Genomic DNA, 20963 nt, shown 5'->3' with positions numbered 1-20963 from the left:
TAGTAGTAGTAGTAGTAGTAGTAGTAGTAGTAGTAGTAGTAGTAGTAGTAGTAGTAGTAGTAGTAGTAGTAGTAGTAGTAGTAGTAGTAGTAGTATAGTCACAATAGTGGTAACAATCATGATAATAATGACAATAAGGATAATGTAGGAAACTCGAAACATGTGTAGTCCCGACAAGAAGTGATACATCCACTTTCCAACGGTGACAGGGCGGCAACTTGCCTTGCCGCGAGTGTGGAGTGGGTTGGTTAACTTCCGGATTCCATGAGTGGGTTTCATGTTTACGTCCTGTCTCAAGGAAGCGGCGTGGGTCGGAAATTTTCTACAGATCTGTTTTAATGTTCCTTCCTCCTACTGTATATGACCCGGTGGTGTATTATTGCTTTGTTGCTTCTCGCGACCCTAGCCCGGTATCGGCTCCGTATGTACTGTACTAGATCTATCTCTAGCAAATCCATTTACCACTAAAACCAGAGCAGATCATTCAAGATACATAGTACATAGCCTTTCAAAGTCATTGCAGTCGAGGACACTCATGATCTAGAGACTACGGCGTATATGCGCAATATATGCGCTGGGTGATACAAATCAAGGTAATCTCAGCAGTGGGTAATTCATTACGTCCCTTTGATTTACTGAATCCAGCTTTGACCTAACTTTCCCAGTCTTCTAGCCAACACACAAAACTTACTCCTGACTGTATGGCATCGGAAAGCGTCTGGCAATCATTGCCATTGGCTTTCTCTTCTCCACCCCTAATTACTGTATTGTATTGCTTGTTCCTCTTGGTTGTTTAGCTATTCCATACCTCTTGCTGACATGCTCTGGCCAATCCTGCTGCAGGGCTCGAGAACCGCCAGATGCGCAGTTCCTTTGTGTGTGCACATATGCTGAATTAAAGTGATTTACGTCTGGGAAGCTCTGCCGATTACATCTTTCTGCTGCAATCGAATCGATCCCCTTGCGGTCGGGTGGGATTCAGAGGTCGAACATGATGGGTCTCACTGTATAACTGATCATGTACTGTACTAAATACAACGGACTCAGCCACTTATTAAACTCACCACCCTTCAGTAATTTTGCAACATGAAGATCCTTTGGCCTGGACCATCAGAAACAGAAGAACTACCCGTGTCCAGACCAGCAGGTTCGCAAGACGCGTAGTTCGCTTGACGTGCACTTGAGTATATCCCCACCACACTAGAAGGGAAGATTGATCTGATGTTGGGGCCCTCCATTACTTTTTGTTTGACCGGGTGAAGACAGATATTGTACTCCGTACATGCACATCCTATGTATATTTACTCAATCTCGTGACATTTCTCCCCTTTTAAGATGGTGGACTAGTGGACCACTGATTGGCCGCATAGGTAACCAAATGCCAATCCAGATACTGGTGAGTCTACAGCTCTACGCTATCTAGACAGCGACAAGGAAGGAAGACAATGGGAATGTGGTGTCTGGACCACTAACTAGGGCCCGCTAGAGCCCGGGAGGGTAGGAAGACTGATTGATTAATTATTGCCTTTCGAACGACGGGGCCGCGGGAACAAGGGGTTTCCCGCCAGCCTGCACGCCTGCAACAAGTCTGCAAGATTACCTAGGGACCGGTGGGGTCGGGTCAAACGGTGGCGCCTTATCAAAATGAGAAAAAAAAGTGAGAAAAAAAGTAAAAGGGAAAAGGGAAGAAGAAGATGATGCTAATTGTTCTTCTACACTCTTACACTTGTGCATATCTACAGTCTTTCATTTTCCCCAGGCCAAAAGGCCAAAAGGCCAAGACTAATGAAGGTGCAGAAGAGAAGGACCTAGAGAGAACGAGAGAGAGGGGAGGAACATCCCCATCCCCGGCGCTCAGGCTAAGTGGGCCCGACAACGCCATTAGTAGATAGTTAGTGTAGCCCGTTCTGAGTACTCAGTGACATGGCAAACGCGCTGGCTATTCAAAGCCGCCCGCGAGAAGGCGAGACTCGACTCCATTGTTCCCCTCCTCTGTTCACTAGACCAGGCCCGACACTGCTAAACAGGAATCCATCGTATATTGTATGGATTCCCAGAAGGCCTACTATGTAAGATGTACATACTCAGGCCATGATGATAGTATCCTTTCCCTAGCACATTTGTACTGCCACCTATCCTCATTGGTGCTGCCTGCGTGTACCATAGCACTGATAGAGTACACCAACCTTGTGAAGCTACCTTCTATTGATCAAGACGACCGTGATGCAGCTAGACAGCTCTTGAGTTACCATTGTGGTCATTAACGCTCTCCTTTTCACTTGAGCCCAATCCTCATTATCCTGCTCCTCCTAGAGTTGGTTTACACCGTCTCTCGGCAATCCTGGAAATGTGTCTGCGAAGCAACAACTATGATTTGGAGCGTTGGACACCACGAGTACACTCTCACTTAGTGTGACGCAGATGATGCAGGCAAGCTGCTGTGAATGACGAAGGCAGCGAGTCGCCGCTCAGTTGTTGATCTCAGAGAATCAATTGGGTACGTATAGCACGTTTAATGCGTGGCCACGGGCCATTACTGGATCAGCCATCCCTCTGGCGACACACTTTGTGAGATCGAGGCTGAGCCTGACACGATGCAATACTCAATCCCCTACCTGCTGTCTGATTCCCGTGCCTTGTGCATATGGCACGGCTTGTAGCAGCCAGACAACGCCTACTATGCCTGACTGGGGAAATGGCGGTGGGTTGCACCCATGAGGTAGGTCTAGACCTCACGACGCCTCCCGTACTCCTTGTTCGATTTTACTGCCAACAGAAAACCCATACATTCTTCTCCCAAAACGAGAGAAAAAAATCAAGGGTATCCAGGTGAGATCTCTCCTGGTGTTCGGGACTAAGGAAGAAAACGCAGCGACACACTTCCAAGCTAGGTTGAATATCTGCAATGGTTCTGCATCCACGCTAAGGAAGTTGCAGCAAGGTGAGTACTACTGCTTGGAGGTCCTATATAGGTAGGTATCTAGGTACCTAGGGTTCAGCAACCAGAGCTAGGCCTATCAGAGCTAGACGCCGAGGTGCCCAATCACGGATTGATACAGTTAGCTAACTTCAAGGTTATCACATATACTCCAAAGGAAGATGTATGAAGTGTGATTTTCAGATTTGGTTGGGACGGGCTCACGTACAAAAAGAGGGCGAGAAACACTGGACCATGCTAGTAAGCATGGTCGATCTACTCTCAAGCTATATATTGCAGGTTCATATTCACACCTTCTCTGTTTGCACCTATACAGGATGTATCACGAGCGATGAGCATCGCCGTTGTCCGGGAATCTCAAACGGTTTCAAACAGTGGTCATCCTGTGGTGGGCCTCGCAGGGAGCGGGGAATTCAATGATAAGCTGCTCGTAGGTACTAATTACTTTAAGTACTGTAATCCGGGTGCTTTGGATTAAAGTTGGAACCCACCTTCAGACTACGACGACCTATGTATTTCCTGTGCTTTTTACGGAAGTGACCGTACGTAACAAACTGCTAGGCTAGGTAAGGTAAGTAAGTACAGGTCACATATATATCGTAAGTCATCCTCTATATGTAGCACTTGAGTAGGAAGAAGTTCACAGGCAAACCTTCTATTATTCCCCTCCCCCCCCTTCTTCACATCATGTATTCGTTTACGCTAGTTTACCCGTACCCATCATCACCACTAAGGAGGGCAATGTTGCTATACCATGCCACTAGTGATTATCAAGTCAAATTGTTAGCATTGTGGCATTGTGCAGTACTTTCCTCGGGTAAAGGTGGGATGTATATGTGTGTTGCGATATAATCCTCTGATTGTCAAGAGAAGTTTAGAGCTCCAATTCTGTTTGCAACAGACGACAATAGCTCTTAGCCAATGCCGTGCTTCCGATACCTGGCTGCAGGTATCCCGTTCGTCTGGCGTTCGTCTGGTCATGGAACTCAGCTCAACATCGGCTGGGTCAGCCCCATGACGACGTGCTTTGGCCTCTTAGGACATCTAACGTCAAAATGGTGAAAACCACGGAGACTACTAAGCTTGGCACTTTGAACTACGTTGAAAGTTTGTTATGGAAGATTAAGCAAGCCATGCAGGTCAGATTTATCCTTCCTGTATCGAAACGGGAATGGTCAGTGGCTGTGGCTGTTGGCGATGGTACGAATTTGCATGGAGCAGTCGACGGTGCCCACTCGCTGGGTCGGAACTATCGGCGAGATAGCAAATCTCTAGCAGCTACATATCCTGAGTGGCGGTTGTGCTATGCCCTGGATTGAGATATCGAATGGCCTTGGGTTTGCGCCACTGTACTGCCTAATGATCTTCGTGATCCGGAAACATGCGCGCACTACAGATCTGAAGCCGATTAGCGAGCCCATAATACTCAGTATATTCAGTACTATACTTCGTAGCTTGGCTGTGGCCATCTCGAGAGTCCTGGAATACTTACTGGTTTGGGTGATTTGAGTTCTATTCATGACATCTACGACCATGTTCCCTCGCCCTTCCTTCTTTGACGGTAATCTCTCTTCTCCGCAACTCTTTCAAATCTCTTCCTCGACCCAAAGGTCAGGCTGTCAAGTGCACGTCAACATTCTCTGCTACTATGTACATACGCAGTCGGTCTGGCTTTGCGCAAATGAGTCCACCCCATCAAAAATGCCTAGCATTGGCTCGGACACTCCAGGGAAGTCAAAGCCATTTCAGGTTTGAAAGGACTTAACTTAAGGGGGCATCTATGGTTTACTCCTCCGGTTCTTGAACCTGCAGCAAACTGTGGTTCATGGCGCATTCTCGGGTGGAGGGGCTATCGGTAATGAATACGGGCTCAACATTTCTCTGCTTTTCCTTGAATGGCATGACTGTCAGTTGGGCCCAGATGAAAACGTTGCAACGTCATCGACATAATCCACATGGAGCATATCCAGAAAGGATCTGCTTGTGCAATTCTGGGAACTTGTGAACGTTGGTTGTCCTTTGCCACCTTTTATACCTACACATCTCCGTACAGCACTGTATTAGGTAGATTACAGTACATACATCGCCACTCACCAATCCTCTATCTACCTGGTATACCCCGACTCTTTGGACTCAGGCCAGAATCGTTGTTTGAGACCCTCGCTCGACCGGTAACAGGCTACGCACCCAGATAAGGAAGTAACAGCGTGAATGTACTTACTCCGTAGTACGAATGGACTGACTTCCCCTAAGATTGGAGTCAATGAAACTGACTTTTTAGTGCTTTTTGTCGATGCTGGGTTGAAGCGCGTCCCGCCCGGTCTCTTCAGCCTTGTGAACCACGTCTTTCTCTCCTCCATTGCATCCCCTCCAAAAACAACAAGGGAGAGCAAGCGGAAATGATCTCTCCCCCTCCATTGAACCCTTCTCCGAGCCCTTTTCCATTGCGAGAAGAAGCGATCATGTCGATACAAGTGTGTTGCGGCGGGCAGAATCTGACGGCAATCAATGTGGCGGGCTGCGTAGAGGCTTGCAGGTGGTAATTAATTCCGCTCCACATCGGACAAGATGAAACAAGAACCTGGGCTGTGTAGAGTGGGGTAAAAGGGCAGGGAAATTAAGATCACACTTGCAACACGGTCATTCCCGCGTCCAAGCAGCGGAACCGCCGTAAATGAAGTGGGAAAGCATGTCAACTTGTCCAACAGTTCGTGAACCAACGAGTCATGGCCCCGAGGCGGTGATGGCCCAGACTTGACAATCTCGGATGTGTCCGACTGTCTGTCGCCTGTTCGCGCCCCTTCTGTGGTTTATGATAAATGAAGGCCAGACAGAGCCTGCAAACGACAGATGGATCGATCCTACAATACATGGATGCTGTTACTTGTAGTATCTCATTGTTTCAGATGTCCCTAAACCCTGTCCGCTGCCTTTGCTGTGAGCCTCCGACATCCTGGTGATTGAACGTTGAGAGTTTGGAAATGAGGGCATTCTTTCTCACTTACCTTAGCACACAAATGTGGGATGAATTTGTGGACAGTCAACTACATGTATGTACTTAACTATTGTGACTTCGAATGACTTGCCGGGGTTGCGTAAACGGCTGCTTCTTGATCCACTGTACTGTCACTCCTTGTTATATATTACACCTTTAGCTATTGAGTCACTGTTATACAGAAATCCTTCTTGAAACCTCCCGTGTAGGAAGCGTCAAGGTAATCAACCTGCTGACGACTGATTCAACCTTAGACAGGTTCAGGTATTGTGTAAGAGATAGACGCATTAGCACAGAGCCCCATCACTTGGGAGATGTAAGGGACCCTTTGGTAATTTTGGTTGAGCCTGACCTCCCCTCCTTCGTGCAGCGGCTGCCTTACCTACCTACTATGTGAAAGGCTATGAACCCCGCTGAATCTCAAGAAGTCAATAACATGCTTTGTAAAAATTGAAGATACGTATGCCTCTTTCACCGGGGACAAGCTACAAGGACAAACCCCATATGCGGCATACAAAGACGAGTAGATTCCTTGTTGCCCTGCATATCAGCCAGGCCTTTCAGCTGTTCCATGTATGAGCATGTTAGAATTAACAAAGAGTGACAAGTAAACGGAATAAACCACCTCCATACTACGCACAAGGAAATGGAATATATCAGTACTAGCGATCCTCCTGAGCTGGGATTTATCAAATGGAGTGTGGTTCTAGTGTCTCAAGGCTTGACTGGTAAAACAACACGTAGGGAGGTATTATCATGCAAGGCTTACTTGAAGGGTCTAGGAATAGCCCAACTGACATACCAGCTGTCGGTAGTTACAATACACAAAAACATATATCTCAAACCTGATGAAGACGGTCTGTGGAATGGACAATGTATTTATTAATAGATTGTCATGACCAGCTACATGTTTCCCTAATAACTTGATATAGAGATAATATACAGTATCCTTTCACTTGGTCAAATCAATCTTAGAATATCTCCAACTTGATTGGCATAGAAACCAGTCACTACTTGTCTCAATCCAAAGAGCAGACTGTAAATAGTCAGGAATGACATAGGAGAGTATGAAGTGCTATTGTTCTACAGAGCTATGTGTAAATTAAATTTACATAAAGAGATCAATGTCAGAGGAATATATACAAACTACCTCTACCAATAGATCTTGCTATTACCACATACTACACCAATTATTGACAGCAATGTTAACAAAGAGCAAGATTTCGAACAACCACTATTCACCCTTAAGTAACCTCTTTATCAGCCACATACCAAGCAACATATGTTTATATACAAAGGTCTTCCATCAACAAAAGAAGGAACCCCCTGAGTTATAAGGGAGGTATATACTAACTATTGTTCTCTCATAGGACTCTTTCAACCATAAGATCAGTATTATATACAAGGACTGGCACAGTATCTGCATGGCAACTATGATAAGATACTATTATCTGGACTCAACTTGTACGCACGTAAGCACTTATTACTCAGAATCTGATTGTACTCAGTCCCTGTAGCAGGTGGCACAGTAAGCCCAGACAGGAGGTGTACTAACTATGAGTGAATCAGCTAATATATCTCATAACGCGGTGCGTCATTGGTGAAACAAATGCTTTGACTGTTCACAGTGGACTTACTCTGCGTCTAGGGAACCCAACTCGGAACAGCGTGGCCCAACGAGACTTATAGAAATCCCAGAGGTTTTGAGAACCCAGGAAATCTATGCTACCGGAATGCGGCACTGATCCTCTTATTGCATATTCCCGAACTATGGAATTGGCTGAGGTGTTCCTATCAACCAAGTCACGACCGCGAGAATTGCGGCTTCCCGGACGATTGCTTAGGATGTCGATTGTGCCGTTTATATGAAGTCTATTGGCTCGAATCTCCACGCGATCTTGAACCATGCCTTGAGCTTCTCTGGCTGCATATTCAAAATGCTGCATGGAAAGGCCGCGATATTCGAGAACAACATGATATGTGTGAGTTTCTGGACGCCTTGATTGCGCGGCTGCATGCCGATAGTACGGAGAACGCAAGAGTGTATGTTCTCATCCACCCCCAGGCATGCCAGAAACTAACTTCGTTGAAGCGACCTTGAGAGCATTTTCCAAAGCATCATCGCCCGAGAAGGTCAATGTTCTCAGTGCGGTCAGCGGAGGAGTCTACCAAGGAGTATGAACTGGTGGCTTATTGCGAGCTTTCCAGAAGACCTTTGCCCGGGCTCTCATGGTCTACTCAAGACAATAGAGAACAACCTGCGTCCGACATCTTTGCAAGTGGCTTGTCGCGGCTGTGGTGGCTCCAGAATCAAGCACGAAATTCGTCAAGAAATTGTTCTTTACCCGGAAGTTTTCTTCGTTCAGATAAATCGGTTCCAGCATGATAAACAGAAGAATCAAGACTATGTCTGCATCGAAGAGACCTTGACCTTTCCACCTGAGATGATACAATATCGGCTGTATGCGTTTGTCAATCATCTGGGTAGAAGCATCGACCATGGTCATTATAACTGCTTTGCACAGGGCCCGTATGGTGACTGGGCTGGGTTCAACGATGGCACAGTATCCGCAAAAACACTTGCAGACCTCAGGTCTTACGAGAAAAATCGCAAGGATGTATATGTACTAGCTTATCGCCGGACACAATCTTCGCCTTTGCGATCAACATTGCCGCTAACACCAGATTGCGAAGAGGAGGGCCCGTCCATCGAACAACCTCCCTGTGCAGTCACATTGGACGAAATTATTATGTTCAAGGGAAGAGCCGTTCGATGGACTTTCAAGCAACAGCTGGCACCTCCTGGTGATAGTAGAGCTTTGATCAAGTTGAAATCAGCCAGGGCCAGAGTGCAGCGGGCACATATACGAATCAAGCTCACTTCTACAACGGGCGAAGTCCTCGAAGGCGAAGGGATCATTCCCCTGCAGCCAAATATCATTCCCGCGCAACCGGTAAGTAAGACAGCCAGACCTCGGGGTGTCCTCAAGAAAAAGTTGCCTAAGCCCAAGATTCCCCCAGGCCATCGACCCTTCACACGATCTGCAGCAAAGCTTCTGCAGCAAAGCCGCGGAGTGGCTGGTTGACATCTTATGCCTATTGCTGGGTTTGTGTTTAGACTGTGGTATTCTGCTGCCCTATAGTTTACGACCGATATGTTGTTTGTGCTCCATGGTGGGACTACTCTGGCTTTTTTGTCTCCGTCGAGTCCGAAATGGATAGAGCATTCATACCCATATCAGGTCTAGAACCAGATTTAGAATCGTCTCTTGGGGTGTGCATCAATTGTATGCAGATAGAGGGAGAAATGGGAAAACTTTGCCCATGGGTTGATACCTACCGGCTCACCCGAATGCATATCCCGTCCGTTGCAACAACCTCGAATTTTTCTTCTTCGAACCGCCAGCCCAATGGACATTCACAATCACAAACCTCAAAGCGATTTCTTCACTCCTGCCGACTTTGTGGACCAGGTGGCGTCTGCCATTCCGATCCCCAAGGTCAATACTTCGAGCGATGGTCAGCAACACGAAGAACTGCAATATCCAGCCCGCGGAGAAAGCCCGCCCCGCGGTTTTTCTGCGCTGCATGCGACCCAGATAGCCGGTGTAAAGTCTCTGATGCTCGCTCTCCACTGTCTTTTCCCTAATGAACTCCTGCTCGCTTTGGATATCCTTGACCGAAGATTGGTAAGACGCTTAGTATCGACTCACGACGCGACGATTAGCCCCACCATGTACGCCGGGGATCTCACTACCCAGGCCTCGTCGGCAGGATTGACAGAGGATGTATTCCTGGTGAATTCAGCCTCCAGCGTTCCCACGCAATCCGCATCGCGATATCACCCTTATAGTACAGATAGTGAGACCGAAGCGTACGAAGTCCGCCTGCAAGCTTGGAGCTGTACATGTCCTACGTTCACCTTGGCTGCATTTCGTGGGTCATTGTCACCCGCACCTGAATTGACCTCCTTATCTACAATCGCTACTGCTTCTGCTATCGATTTATTGCCACGCCCGGAGCATGCAATCTCCCATGGTTCTTACCCATTCGGAGGAACGTTGGCACGCGGATCGGTCCGGTCATCGCCCCCCGTTTGCAAGCACCTCCTTGCGAGTTGGCTGGCTGTTCGCTGTCCCAATCTATTGGGTAAAGGGAATAACGGCTTCGTCCGTGTCAGCGCGGAGGAGTTGGCAGGCTGGTGTGCGGGTTGGGGCGGATGAAGCCGTGTTGTAATTATGTCACGAGTCGGAGGGGGCTCCAGCGTGGCCACGTCCCGGGATTTGACTGCCTCACTATAAAGATCAGGGTGTGGTGTTAACAGCCTACGGTGCGCCTGAATACCCAGCACGATCGATGTCTCCGAAAATGACCCCGTATGATCATGATCAGCCGTGTCCGAGGCTGCCCTAATATACAATCTCATGTAATAAATGAATTGGTCCTTGATAATTGATCGTATCGCGTTGACTCCAGGCCCATCTATTCCCCTCTTGAACTCTTCCTCTTAGACTTATCCTTCACTCCTTCTTGGTCATCCTTCTGCTCTCCACTGACGGCGCCATTGGTCTTCTTAGTCGTGTCCTTGTCGTCCTTGGCCGCATTGGCATCCTGCTCCCTCTTCAGCTCGTTCTCTTCTTGGTGCTGCCGATTCTGAATCTTATTCTCAATCAGGTCGTGGAAAGCAGTGATGGCGCGAATCAAGCTGCTCAAGTAGATCGCCATCAATTGATCGTTCGTCTTGATGCTCATGGCCCGTGCCAATTCGCTATTATCCGTCTGCTGTTCCGGGGTACCACCGCTGATGCGAGGCGTTGCAGCAGGGGTAGATAAATTAGGGAGAAGGTTGAACACATCTTGGAGATTGCCCAAGATGGCATGATTGACCGGCAGTTCTTGGTCGAGAACTTTCTGCAGATATTGGCCGATGTCACGCAGACGCAGATGCAGGCCCTGCAGCGATTGCAGCTGGGATGTTATCCGAGTAGAAAGTGTTCCCACAGCGACATCCCTGATATCACGGAGTAGGTGCTCCACTCCAATCTCCTCGGCCTCCTCTGCTTCAATTATGGACGGTGTGTGGACAAAGGTTCTGGACGTCGTGGTGCCATCCTGTGGACGATCATCCCCAGTTTGTTAGCTAGAGACCCAGGCAGAAATAGGGACCGAGAACTGAATTGCATGAAAACCTACGTCTTTGATTTCGTCAACGGCAAAGTAAGCGTCGGTCGGAACGCCCACTTCTTTCGGCTGAACGTCCACGATTACCAGCAGGGGGTTGGGTGTGTATCGTTTGAAGAGCTCGTTGATCTCCAGATCTGAGGCGCGCAGCTTCGGGCCTGAGTGATACCATCCGACCAGCTTCTCCCGAGCGTTGATCTTCTTGAACATGTCTCTCATTGACTCGACAAAGTTGTGGTCGAGAAACCACACAGACGGGTCCTTCTCATCCTCCTCGAAGGGGACTACTCACCCGGAAGGGTCAGTTCAATCCGGTACAGTGCGAGAGAATCTGCCAACAGATGAACTTACCGGCAAAACTGTTCGATACGCGGACAGTCTGGCCCGAGTTCTCTCCTAGCAACACACCCACCACTCGTTTCCGAGTGCCTTTGGCTGAGCGACCATAGTGATCTGCGACGGAAAGAAGGACTAATGGGGCAACCGTGACAGTTCGCTGGACAAGGGAAAGTGTGTCCGCCGTGGTGGCAGGCATGGCGGGAAACAAGGACGCAGAGCGGTGTCTCTAGGCTAAGTGAGAAGACAGTTTCGTGGGGAAACAAGTATAGTGACGACCAGGCTGATCAAACGATGGAGGGAGAGAGCTTAAGCACAGATGAGATGAGGATGGGTAGGCAGTGACAGGAAGTCCGAGGAGAGGCAGAGGGAGAGATAGAGAGAGACAGAGAGTGAGAGAGTGAGAGATGACGATGGAAGAGCTGTGGCAGTTCGGGGGAGCTTCCGGGTGTTGTGTGGCTGAACAGTTGGTTAATGCATCAGCCACACATGGTATGCTGCGTGTATTGCCTCAGGCTTCAAGGCACCACGGGCGGTCTCGCTGTCCATCCGTCCGAAATGCGTCTGTCTGCACTCTGCACCAACTAGCAATTGTCGCACATGTTAAATAAATAGTGTAAAGGAGCAACTTTCGCCTAGAATATAGGTCCCTTGCTTCGCCCATGGTCACGGCAATGGCAATTGCAATTGCATACTGCATTACAGACTTCTCTACTCCGTACAAATAGTTGATCATTGCTCCGCGCGGCGCCGCAGCCTCGGGTGGGCGCGCCGCGACTCCACCCCGGCACTCCGGTCGGCGGCCTCTTTTCAACCACTTAACCCCCCCCCCCCCCAAAACGAAGTCAACTTTCTATCCGCTTCCCTTTCCCCGTTACTTCTGCGCACCCTCATCCTTCTCTCCCCGTGCCTCCTTTTGCCCACTCCGCTTGTCTCTTTCCCCGGCTACCTTTGGTAGTGTCAATCCCACAACCTCTCCTCACCATATTTGTCAATCGCAATGGCTCCCATCACGGAAGAGATCATCCATGGGCTCAAGGACACCATCGGAAAGCTTGAGGCTCGCATTGAGGACCTGGAGGGTCGCCTCACCAGTGAAGTCAAGCCCAAGTCTGTTGCTGAGCACATGCGCATCATTCTGATGGGACCTCCCGGTGCTGGTACGCTTGAAAAATACCTCTTATCTTGCCCTTCCTGTCCCTCCCCTTGTTCTTGGTGCGGAATTCTGACCGATTGCTGTATTCAGGCAAGGGTACTCAGGCCCCCCGGCTTAAGGAGAAGTACTGCGTCTGCCACTTGGTGAGTTTATGCTCTGGTGGATAGAGTCTGGATTCACGGATACTTGGTTCTGACTGTTCATTTGCGAATAGGCTACCGGTGACATGCTGCGGTCTCAGGTTGCCAAGAAGACTGATCTGGGAAGAGAGGCCAAGAAGATCATGGATCAGGGAGGTTTGGTCAGCGACGAGATCATGGTCAACATGATCAAGAGTGAGCTTGAGAACAACACCGAGTGCAAGAACGGGTCTGTCCACCCTCCACCCACCTTCTGTTCCTGATATCCTTGAGCCACAACAAAAGAGCATTGACTGACAATGTGCGGTTTCTAGTTTCATCCTCGATGGATTCCCGCGCACTGTTGCGCAGGCCGAGCGCCTGGATGACATGTTGGCCGAGCGTCAGCAGAAGCTCCAGCATGCCGTTGAGCTGCAGATTGACGATGCTCTGTTGGTTGCTCGTATCACTGGGCGTCTGGTCCACCCGGCCTCCGGACGCTCTTATCACAAGATTTTCAACCCCCCCAAGGAGGAGATGAAGGATGATATTACCGGCGAGCCTTTGATCCAGCGTTCCGACGACAACGCCGACACTCTCAAAAAGCGTCTTGGCACCTACCACGCCCAGACGGCTCCTGTGGTTGACTACTACAAGAAAACCGGTATCTGGCGTGGCATCGACGCCAGCCAAGAGCCTGGCCAGGTGTGGAAGTCACTCTTGGGGGTTTTCCAGAAGCCCTAAGCAGTTAGTTGCTGCAATTCCCACCAAGGAGGGATCCGAGTCATTATCCCTTCCTCTTACCCATTATTCTGATACCTTGCCTTTGCGGGATGGGATGAACGGCGAGGAACGAGACGGATCATGCGGGAATCTGAACCCAAGTCTTCTCTCCGCCGGTCACGGACCAACGACGCAGAGAAGGCTACAGCGATCGAATGAGGTAGATGGACATGAAAAATTGTAATGTGTCTTAGGTTTCATATATGATGAATACCTTCCGGTAGGGATTTGTTATGTACAGTACTACTTATTTGAATGGCAGCGTGCTTCGGGATAGAAAGTGTTATTTGGCCTAGCATTTATAAGCCTCGGTCCATTCAAACCTGTCGGCGTAAATCCTATAGTTGCGTGGGGTAGATCGTTGACTCGATCTTCTCCGGATAAGTCAGCCCGCCCTGGCGCCGAACCTCATCCATCACTTCCATGATGACGATACTCTCCTCCCATGGCAGGGTTTCGCTTTCTAAGCGTCCATCCCGCAAGCACCGCGCCACCTCATCTGCTTCCCAGAACATGCCCTTCCCGTTGCCAGGAAATGGACACTCGACCTCCTTGAATTCACCTTCCCCTTTCTTGGGAATGATGCGGTACCGCTCCGGTCGGAACGCCGGTCCGTCCACCTGGATCTCACCCTTGGTGCCTTGTATGCGAATGGCTGGACGGGCAGTGTTGGCCTCGTCGGGGTCGGTAGCGACACGTAAATTGGTCATGGCCACGGCGTGGGATTGACCTGGGTGAGGTAGGTTGGACGGCGTACTGGTGGGAAAGCTGAGGAGGATAGTCGTCGCTTCGTCGGCTCCAGTCAAGTGGTAGAGCGCCATGTGCGCTGAGATGGCCGAAGGTGGTTTGCGCTGATCCCGGGGAAGGGTGTGATACAGGGTCTGGAAGACCCAGGTCAAGGAGTAAATACCCACTGCAGCATTCTCTGGTCAGCTTTTGGTTGGTTTGGAGCACTGGGCACGGCTCAGGTAGAGGTAGGTCAGAGAGTCTCACAGTCCAATAAACATCCGCCGGCCAAATCCTTGTTGACCATGCGATGTTCCGTTCCCCAGCGCTCTTCAACAGGGTCGCCGAAGCTATTGTCAGCGATCACACGAAGGACCTCGCCAATGGCCCCCTGCTTGATCAAGTCTCGAACCTGCACGCTGAGCGGGAAGTATCGCGTCCAAACGGCCTCCATCAGAAACAAGTTATTCTTCCTGGCCGTCTCGCACAGGATCTTCGCCTGGGCCGCATTGACCGTGAAGGCCTTTTCGCACAGAACGTTCTTCCCCGCCTCCAAGGCTAGCATGACGTTTTGGAAGTGGTGGGAGTGGGGGGTGGCGACGTAGACCACGTCCACGTTGGCATCAGCCACGAGCTGCTCATAGGAGCCGTAGGCTGCACAGGGGGCGGGGATGCCCGTGTCGGAGATAAACTTCTCAGATCGAGCTTGCGATGATGATGACGCTACTGCCACAATGCTGTGGGAGACGTCAGATGCGCCACGCTCTTGAGGATCTCGGAGGAGATCCCGAACGAAGACTATTTGCTGGTCAGACTATTGGGCCCACATACAAGATGCTTTGCACACATCGGATATTTGGGAGGGATACATACTGTCGGCAATCCAGCCGGTGGCTAAGCGAAGCTCGAATAAGTTTGTCACAAGTCAGTCTGGTGCCATTACAATTGGGTTTGTGCAGAATGTTTCAAATCGGGGCGGGATGGGCGTGAAGGGACAAATGCATGGAACTGTGATGTTGCTTACCCATTATTCCCCATCGGACATTGTGAGGGCCCATGGTAAAAGGTGTAACAAACAATTTGGCTAAAGAGGAATGGGGTAGGTGAGGCGAGACAAGGGGCAATAAGGGAGTGAGAGCACAAGGGCACAAAGGCACAAGGGAACAAGTGGACTGGACCCTTAAGTAGTCTACGTAGGGGTTTATTTATTTTATCTTTGACAACGCGGAGTAACGCCGAGCGGGGCAAACCACCCCCGCCTACGGAACTGTACAGTACGTCACTTACAGGCAGGCCAAGCAAGCACCTTGCAAAAAGCAAGAAAAGGAAATTATGGATAAGATGAATCAGACCAGATCAGATCAGCTGAATTTTGACAGCACTCATCTCTACTTATTTTTTTTTCCCCTTTCAGATCACAATGGTGATCTATATACAAGGTCTGCAAGAGGGATTCATTTATTTGTGGATTGTGGATGTATGCGGCCTGTGGCCCACCGACATTGTGCAGTGCCCTTGAAGTCTTGAAGTCTCGGAGTCTTGGAAAGGGAAAAAGCACAAGAGAGGGGGAGGAAAGCAGCAAAGAGGAAAACAGTAACGCCGCCCCATGGAAATGCCTGTCTTCCGGTCCCGATGCAAAACAAAAGCCACCAGCTGATGGATGCTGATGCAGCTTCGCTCCAGAGCAATGTTATGAAAGGGAAGTGGGTGTAAGGAATGGATTCTATGTGGCATGGACACTGTCATTCAGATGGGCTCTGTCTTGATCCGTACATTCGAACTCGGGGAATTGGTCACCTGCTTAACATTGTTAGAGATGAATAGCCTACTTTGTTTCGAGAGAAAAGAAAATCGAATGCTCACCTCTGCCTTACGTTTACCCAGCACAGAGTCTGGAGTCCCGGTGCGTGCCAGTGGCACCCCCCGGTTAGCTGGCGTTGGTCCCTCCTTGGTCACTTCAGCATAGCAGCTAGCATGGTAAACACGACTCCCAACATTGGTCGCATCCTGCCAAATCCAATCTTGTACATCCTCGGACCAGGTGGATTCAAACTTCTCTTGACAGATTGGACAAGGAGTATTCCGCAAAGTCGCATCATTGGGCGCGCGGATCCAAGGCTTGGACGGTCCCTTTTTCGCTACATTGCCATCATGTCCATCGGCGGTGTCACCAGAGGCTTCCGTGTCTGCAGGATTCTGGTCGTCTCCTGCTTCTCGGGATTTGATCCAATCCTGACGTTATTTTTAGCGTGTGAACCACCTCGGAATGACTTCCACCAGAAGATTGCTGATCACTTACCCGTTCGTCAACGTACCAACTTCGATTTTGGGCCCGCTTGGCAGCGTCGGACATTCGTTGGTTAGTCCGAAAGTGCCAATCCAGGTGACGCGCCTTCTTTTCCTTTCCTTCTTCAGTCGCGAAAAATCTACGGCCACACGTCCCACATCGATTGGTGCGCATTTCATAGAGAGTGGTGACCAGTGTGTATCGTGGGCTATGATATCATAAGTCAGCAGGTTTCAAGGGCGTCTTCTCACACGCGCAGCTTACATCTTCATGGACATGGTATTCATCTGCACATCCATCTGCCCTTCGGCATTACCCTGAGCCTGCGGTGTGGGTACAGGCGGCGTATATCGCACCTGGCCAGGCACGATGAGTGGGAAGGCAGACGCAATGTTAGGAGGAGGAATGGTGGACGCAGTTGGAGGTGCTGACGCCGGTGGTAACAGCCCCTGCGCCCGCAAAGCCGCAATGAGAGGGTTCTCCTTTGTCGCGGGAACAGCGGGCTGGGGCGTGCTGTTTAGAATCGGTATCTGCGGCAAAATCCCGGCCAATTGAGGCGGTGGGGTGGGCTGTTGACGTGCAGCGGTGGCCTTGATAAGCCCGGCGAGCATACCCGGATTCAGCAATTGCTGGAGAGGCTGCGAATGCGTTTGGGCTGGTGGGGTAGCGGCTACAGGAGGCATCGAAACAGCCGGGATATTTTGGGCTTGAGGTACCGGGATGACAGGTTTCGGTGCCAGGGCTGATACCTGATCACGAACCAACCTCAATTGCTCTTGGGTGAGCTCTTGGCGTTGTAAAATGCCCTGCAGATCGAGGAGAGCTTTCAATCGTTGCTGCACGGCAGGATCGAGAGGGTTGGTGGCGAAATCACTGCGGGCTGCGGCAATCAAGGATTCAATATCCCGGTTCAAGCCCGATAGATCGATTTCCGAGCGTTGGTGGATTTGCGCAGTTGGCGCGGTGCGTGCAGCATGCGTGTCCCCCTGCGACTCAGTTCAGTAAACCCCAACTCGATGGATCTTTCACTCGATCAAACTCACCGAGGGCGGATATGCATGACCTGCGCCATTCCGTTGGTAAGGAGCTGGCACGGTTTGACTCGACGCTGGCGGGTGCCGGGCCAGATTCTGTGGTGGTGTTGGAGTATTGGACCAGCCGGGAGGGGTCCCATTTCGACCACGCGTGAGGATTTCCTGCTGGCTTCGGGCTTGCTGTTGCTGAAGGGCTGCAGTCCTTGCCTTGATCAATGCACTTTCGATACTGCGGGTGATTTCTGGAGGGAACACGGGCCTGGTGTCTAAGGAACCGGGGACAGGCTCTTTCCATGTTTTGAGCATCTCATCAAGCTTGCGACGAGTCTGCGAATCCACCAACGTATAGGCATTCATGAATGTCTGATACATGTTGCGACCCAGAAACAAGGTGTAGGGCGTCCCTACGTTCTTGACGATCGAGTCGACTACATACAAGGCAGGCAGCTTCTGAGCCGGCGGTGTCTACAGAGCAAATTAGAACTCATCCATCCAGAAACCGGAACTACAGACGGTCTTGCGCTTCGGCAGGCCCAACAGCAGCAACTCGGGGTTGTGAAAGTGGCGAGAGTATGTCACCTACTGTTCGAATGTGATTCTCCAGCACGCGGGAGATGGCCATTGCATGCTCTGTGTTCTCTTTCGCAATGACCGTAAGATTGCTGATCTGGAACCTGTCGTTTGTGGTTAGATCTTCCAAAGAGTTTTTGTAATCCTCGGCCACCTCATCGGAGGCCAGCCCAGAAGACATGATGGGGATGATACACGGTAAGAAGGGGAGCCGAGATGGGCAGGGCAGAATGGGGAATGGGAAAGGACTAAAGAGAATAGTAGGTAATGCTGTAAGCTGGAGACGCAGAGAATATTATCTTCAGTTCCTCTGAGTTTTCTTCCTTATTGTTTTTTTTTCCCCTTCGGCAACTTTTGAAGCTTTCCTTGTTCTTGTATAGATGTTATTTGCGCCGATAATATGTTTTTCTCTCTTTTTTTTCCCCCTTGTTTCCCCTCCTATTTTTTTTCTTCTTTCTTTCTTTCTGTTTTCCTTTCTCAGATGGTATTTCGGATTTTGGCTTCTTTTCTTTGTTGATTCTTTCTTCTTGCGGATTGTTTCGAACCTTCTTCTGAATACCCAGATTAGAACTTCTTATTTTCCCCTTCTTTGTTTCTCTCCAAGAACAACGATCTCCTGGAAGAGCAAGAGATGGAAAGAGACGGCGGAACTTGTCAAATGCTTGCTAGCTATCTGGGGTCAGACTCGGAGAAAACAACACGCGGATGCAGGCGCAAATCCTCCACCCGAACCAGCAGTCACCGAAATAGCACCTGCGCACTACCAATCCTCCCGTGTCCTCGATGTCAAGCTACCTCATGCGATCAATCCAGCGCCGACCAATACTTCCTGTAGAAGATACCTAGTCAAGAAAGCTCCCACGACACTAAGATGATGGGCGAGGTTTTCGTTTCTTTGGGGCTAGAAGAAAGGCCCTCGGGAGAGATGAGATGAATCGCGAGGACAGTTGATGTAATGAGCACGGGGTAGGGGTCCGAAGCGAGCGTTGACCGTAAGCAAAAGCGGAATAGGCAAGTAGGATGTGATTCCGGTGGTAAAATGAAGAAAGTCGACAGAATGGATGAGAGAAGACAGAGAGGAGGATAAGAGAAGAGGAGAGCGGAGGGGAGGGGAGGGGCAGAGGGAGAGTGAAAAGTGAGCAGCAGCAAGCAAAGTGAGCGAGAATCGAAAGAACCTATAGGTGAATGGGTGGGGGAGGGGAAGAGGGAAGGGGAAAGAGCTTGAACGGAACTGAAGGAAAAGCGCAAGGCGTGGAAGCAAGAACCAGAACCAGAACCAGAATCGAAAGCAGCTGAGAGCACCAGAATCGACGTTCGGGAAAGGGCTGACTGGCGCCAGGCTGAGTCAGCGCACGCCCAACTTGATTGACTAACTACTAGTAAGTTACTTCGTACGGTAGTCGAATATCACCCGTATCTTACGCCGCGATACCAACACAAATACCAATTCAATAGAGCTGCAGTATTGGTACTCTGTATTTTGAATACAACTCTAGCCCCCTTCGGGACAATAGAGCCCCTTTTTAAGTCCAGTAATGACGCATGCATGAATGGGCAGATTACAATTCATCCGACTCCAGTCTCCGGTTCGGCTTTATCAATCCATAGTATTCCCTCATAGCAAGCCTTCTTCATCACTTCAAGACCAGGAGGACAAGTCCACACTTACTAAAGCTATTCTGTCGTACATTCAGTGCCTACTACATCCGATCATCTCGTCGCAAAATGAAGCTAATCTCGGCGGCTATCTTCAGTTTTGTGCCGCTAACTATGGCTAATTCGGTTCTGGTCTCTTTCCCTGCAGGGACTCCAGATTCGGTGCTCCAGCAGGCCAAAGACTCCGTTCTGAATGCTGTACGCTGCTGAGTGCCTGTCATAAGGTCAGTGGCATGCGACTTTTGCTAACTGTTTTATGTCTGTAGGGTGGCCAAATCACACATGAGTTTAGTAAGAACTTTCCCACCCCTTTCTCTTACCACTTTTATTGAATCTGGAACTAACTATACTCTACCTATGTAGCTCTGATCAAGTAATTTTCCTGGCACCTATCACTCGTCGCTTGTTCTGACCTTCGCTTCTAGAGGGTTTTCGGCCGACTGTCCGGAAGAAGCTCTCCAGCAGATATCGACCCAGTCCGCAGCTTACAAACCCACAATCGAACAAGACCAAATCGTTTCGATCCAGTGAAATAATCGGCGCTGCCCTAATGGAAGAGGTGTGAGATTTTTCTGTTGTCACTTGGCTTACCTCCTGCTGGTCTCGGGAGTTTGAGTTGTCCAAGGTCGGCAATTCACACAAGGCTACATCTTGAATACAATAATGTTATGATAATGATGGCTACGAGGAGATTGGGGGCGGTGGGGCGCCGGAATATAGTTTGAATGTGTCTTTAGGTCTTTGCGTTTAGTATGATAAGAAGTTATCTCGGGATTTTGTGTCTTCCTAGCCCGGTGTGCGGCTAAGTTCCCCTGAACAGTTTTTACAAACAATGGCGTTGTTATTCGTGCAGAGAGCTCGAGACATAAGTAGATACTTCGGAATTCTGCAGTAGAGGCTCGACATAGCGATCAAGTGTAAATACATTCCATACAACACATTCCATACAACTACTAATATTGACTAGGTCTTTTCTGGGTGGCCCCGAGCGGGACTGGATTGATTAATTATAGTAGCTCAATCTTGTCGATGCGCGTGGCGTGGATCCCGCGCCTCCAAACCCTCCAACCCTCCAACCCTTTAGGCTTAACACCCCCGGGGTTCCTTTTACCAGAAAAAACGATCGCTCGACGATCTCAGTCCCATCCTTCGTTATCCGGGTCTGTGTTTTGTTTTCTTAGG

At 49.7% G+C, this 20963-nt stretch overlaps 6 protein-coding genes across 6 annotated transcripts; 3 read left to right on the top strand and 3 right to left on the bottom strand.

Annotated features, from left to right (window-relative positions):
* Positions 1–9667: 9667 nt before the first annotated feature.
* On the top strand, positions 9668–10156 carry BO86DRAFT_321815 (uncharacterized protein; the record flags this gene model as incomplete). Its single annotated transcript, XM_025668361.1, has 1 exon — positions 9668–10156. One exon carries the CDS (start codon positions 9668–9670, stop codon positions 10154–10156), a length of 489 nt encoding a protein of 162 aa, XP_025523876.1.
* Positions 10157–10200: 44 nt separating this feature from the next.
* Positions 10201–11908, bottom strand: rpn8 (proteasome regulatory particle lid subunit RPN8). Its single transcript, XM_025670247.1, has 3 exons — positions 11466–11908; positions 11127–11398; positions 10201–11045 (listed from the first exon to the last, which is right to left on the bottom strand). The coding sequence occupies exons 1-3, from the start codon at positions 11647–11649 to the stop codon at positions 10416–10418; spliced, it is 1086 nt and encodes a 361-aa protein (XP_025523875.1). The 5' UTR covers positions 11650–11908; the 3' UTR covers positions 10201–10415.
* A 382-nt stretch (positions 11909–12290) lies between these two features.
* On the top strand, positions 12291–13788 carry adk1 (adenylate kinase ADK1). Its single transcript, XM_025672751.1, has 4 exons — positions 12291–12610; positions 12697–12749; positions 12821–12975; positions 13061–13788. Exons 1-4 carry the CDS (start codon positions 12451–12453, stop codon positions 13467–13469), a joined length of 777 nt encoding a protein of 258 aa, XP_025523874.1. The 5' UTR covers positions 12291–12450; the 3' UTR covers positions 13470–13788.
* On the bottom strand, positions 13780–15432 carry BO86DRAFT_346173 (Gfo/Idh/MocA family protein). Its single transcript, XM_025669237.1, has 4 exons — positions 15259–15432; positions 15108–15128; positions 14502–15032; positions 13780–14421 (listed from the first exon to the last, which is right to left on the bottom strand). Exons 1-4 carry the CDS (start codon positions 15290–15292, stop codon positions 13847–13849), a joined length of 1161 nt encoding a protein of 386 aa, XP_025523873.1. The 5' UTR covers positions 15293–15432; the 3' UTR covers positions 13780–13846.
* Positions 15433–15940: 508 nt separating this feature from the next.
* BO86DRAFT_200134 (putative mRNA cleavage factor complex component Pcf11) lies at positions 15941–18405 on the bottom strand. The gene is made up of 6 exons (XM_025666745.1): positions 18139–18405; positions 17565–18020; positions 16786–17507; positions 16534–16729; positions 16098–16466; positions 15941–16031 (listed from the first exon to the last, which is right to left on the bottom strand). The coding sequence occupies exons 1-6, from the start codon at positions 18304–18306 to the stop codon at positions 15981–15983; spliced, it is 1962 nt and encodes a 653-aa protein (XP_025523872.1). The 5' UTR covers positions 18307–18405; the 3' UTR covers positions 15941–15980.
* Positions 18406–19850: 1445 nt separating this feature from the next.
* On the top strand, positions 19851–20312 carry BO86DRAFT_321836 (uncharacterized protein; the record flags this gene model as incomplete). The annotated part of the gene is made up of 3 exons (XM_025668363.1): positions 19851–19979; positions 20048–20072; positions 20209–20312. 3 exons carry the CDS (start codon positions 19851–19853, stop codon positions 20310–20312), a joined length of 258 nt encoding a protein of 85 aa, XP_025523871.1.
* Between the last annotated feature and the right edge of the window lie 651 nt (positions 20313–20963).

Source organism: Aspergillus japonicus, assembly GCF_003184785.1.
Source record: "Aspergillus japonicus CBS 114.51 unplaced genomic scaffold BO86scaffold_64, whole genome shotgun sequence".
In the NCBI taxonomy this organism is placed as follows: domain Eukaryota; kingdom Fungi; phylum Ascomycota; class Eurotiomycetes; order Eurotiales; family Aspergillaceae; genus Aspergillus; species Aspergillus japonicus.
This window is presented reverse-complemented; position numbering and strand designations above follow the sequence as displayed.

Excerpts from the sequence above, each read along its gene's own strand:
- rpn8 (XM_025670247.1), bottom strand. The coding sequence starts at position 11,649 with ATGCCTGCCACCACGGCGGACACACTTTCCCTTGTCCAGCGAACTGTC. Across the intron at positions 11,399-11,465 it reads CGTATCGAACAGTTTTGCCG|TCCCCTTCGAGGAGGATGAG; the intron begins GTAAGTTCATCT and ends CCGGGTGAGTAG. Across the intron at positions 11,046-11,126 it reads CCGTTGACGAAATCAAAGAC|GATGGCACCACGACGTCCAG; the intron begins GTAGGTTTTCAT and ends GATCGTCCACAG.
- BO86DRAFT_200134 (XM_025666745.1), bottom strand. The coding sequence starts at position 18,306 with ATGTCTTCTGGGCTGGCCTCCGATGAGGTGGCCGAGGATTACAAAAAC. Across the intron at positions 18,021-18,138 it reads TGGAGAATCACATTCGAACA|ACACCGCCGGCTCAGAAGCT; the intron begins GTAGGTGACATA and ends TTTGCTCTGTAG. Across the intron at positions 16,032-16,097 it reads TGGGTAAACGTAAGGCAGAG|GTGACCAATTCCCCGAGTTC; the intron begins GTGAGCATTCGA and ends AATGTTAAGCAG.
- BO86DRAFT_346173 (XM_025669237.1), bottom strand. The coding sequence starts at position 15,292 with ATGGGCCCTCACAATGTCCGATGGGGAATAATGG. Across the intron at positions 15,129-15,258 it reads TGTCCGATGGGGAATAATGG|CCACCGGCTGGATTGCCGAC; the intron begins GTAAGCAACATC and ends AGCTTCGCTTAG. Across the intron at positions 14,422-14,501 it reads CGGCGGATGTTTATTGGACT|TGGGTATTTACTCCTTGACC; the intron begins GTGAGACTCTCT and ends AGAATGCTGCAG.
- adk1 (XM_025672751.1), top strand. The coding sequence starts at position 12,451 with ATGGCTCCCATCACGGAAGAGATCATCCATGGGCTCAAGGACACCATC. Across the intron at positions 12,750-12,820 it reads AGTACTGCGTCTGCCACTTG|GCTACCGGTGACATGCTGCG; the intron begins GTGAGTTTATGC and ends ATTTGCGAATAG. Across the intron at positions 12,976-13,060 it reads AACACCGAGTGCAAGAACGG|TTTCATCCTCGATGGATTCC; the intron begins GTCTGTCCACCC and ends TGCGGTTTCTAG.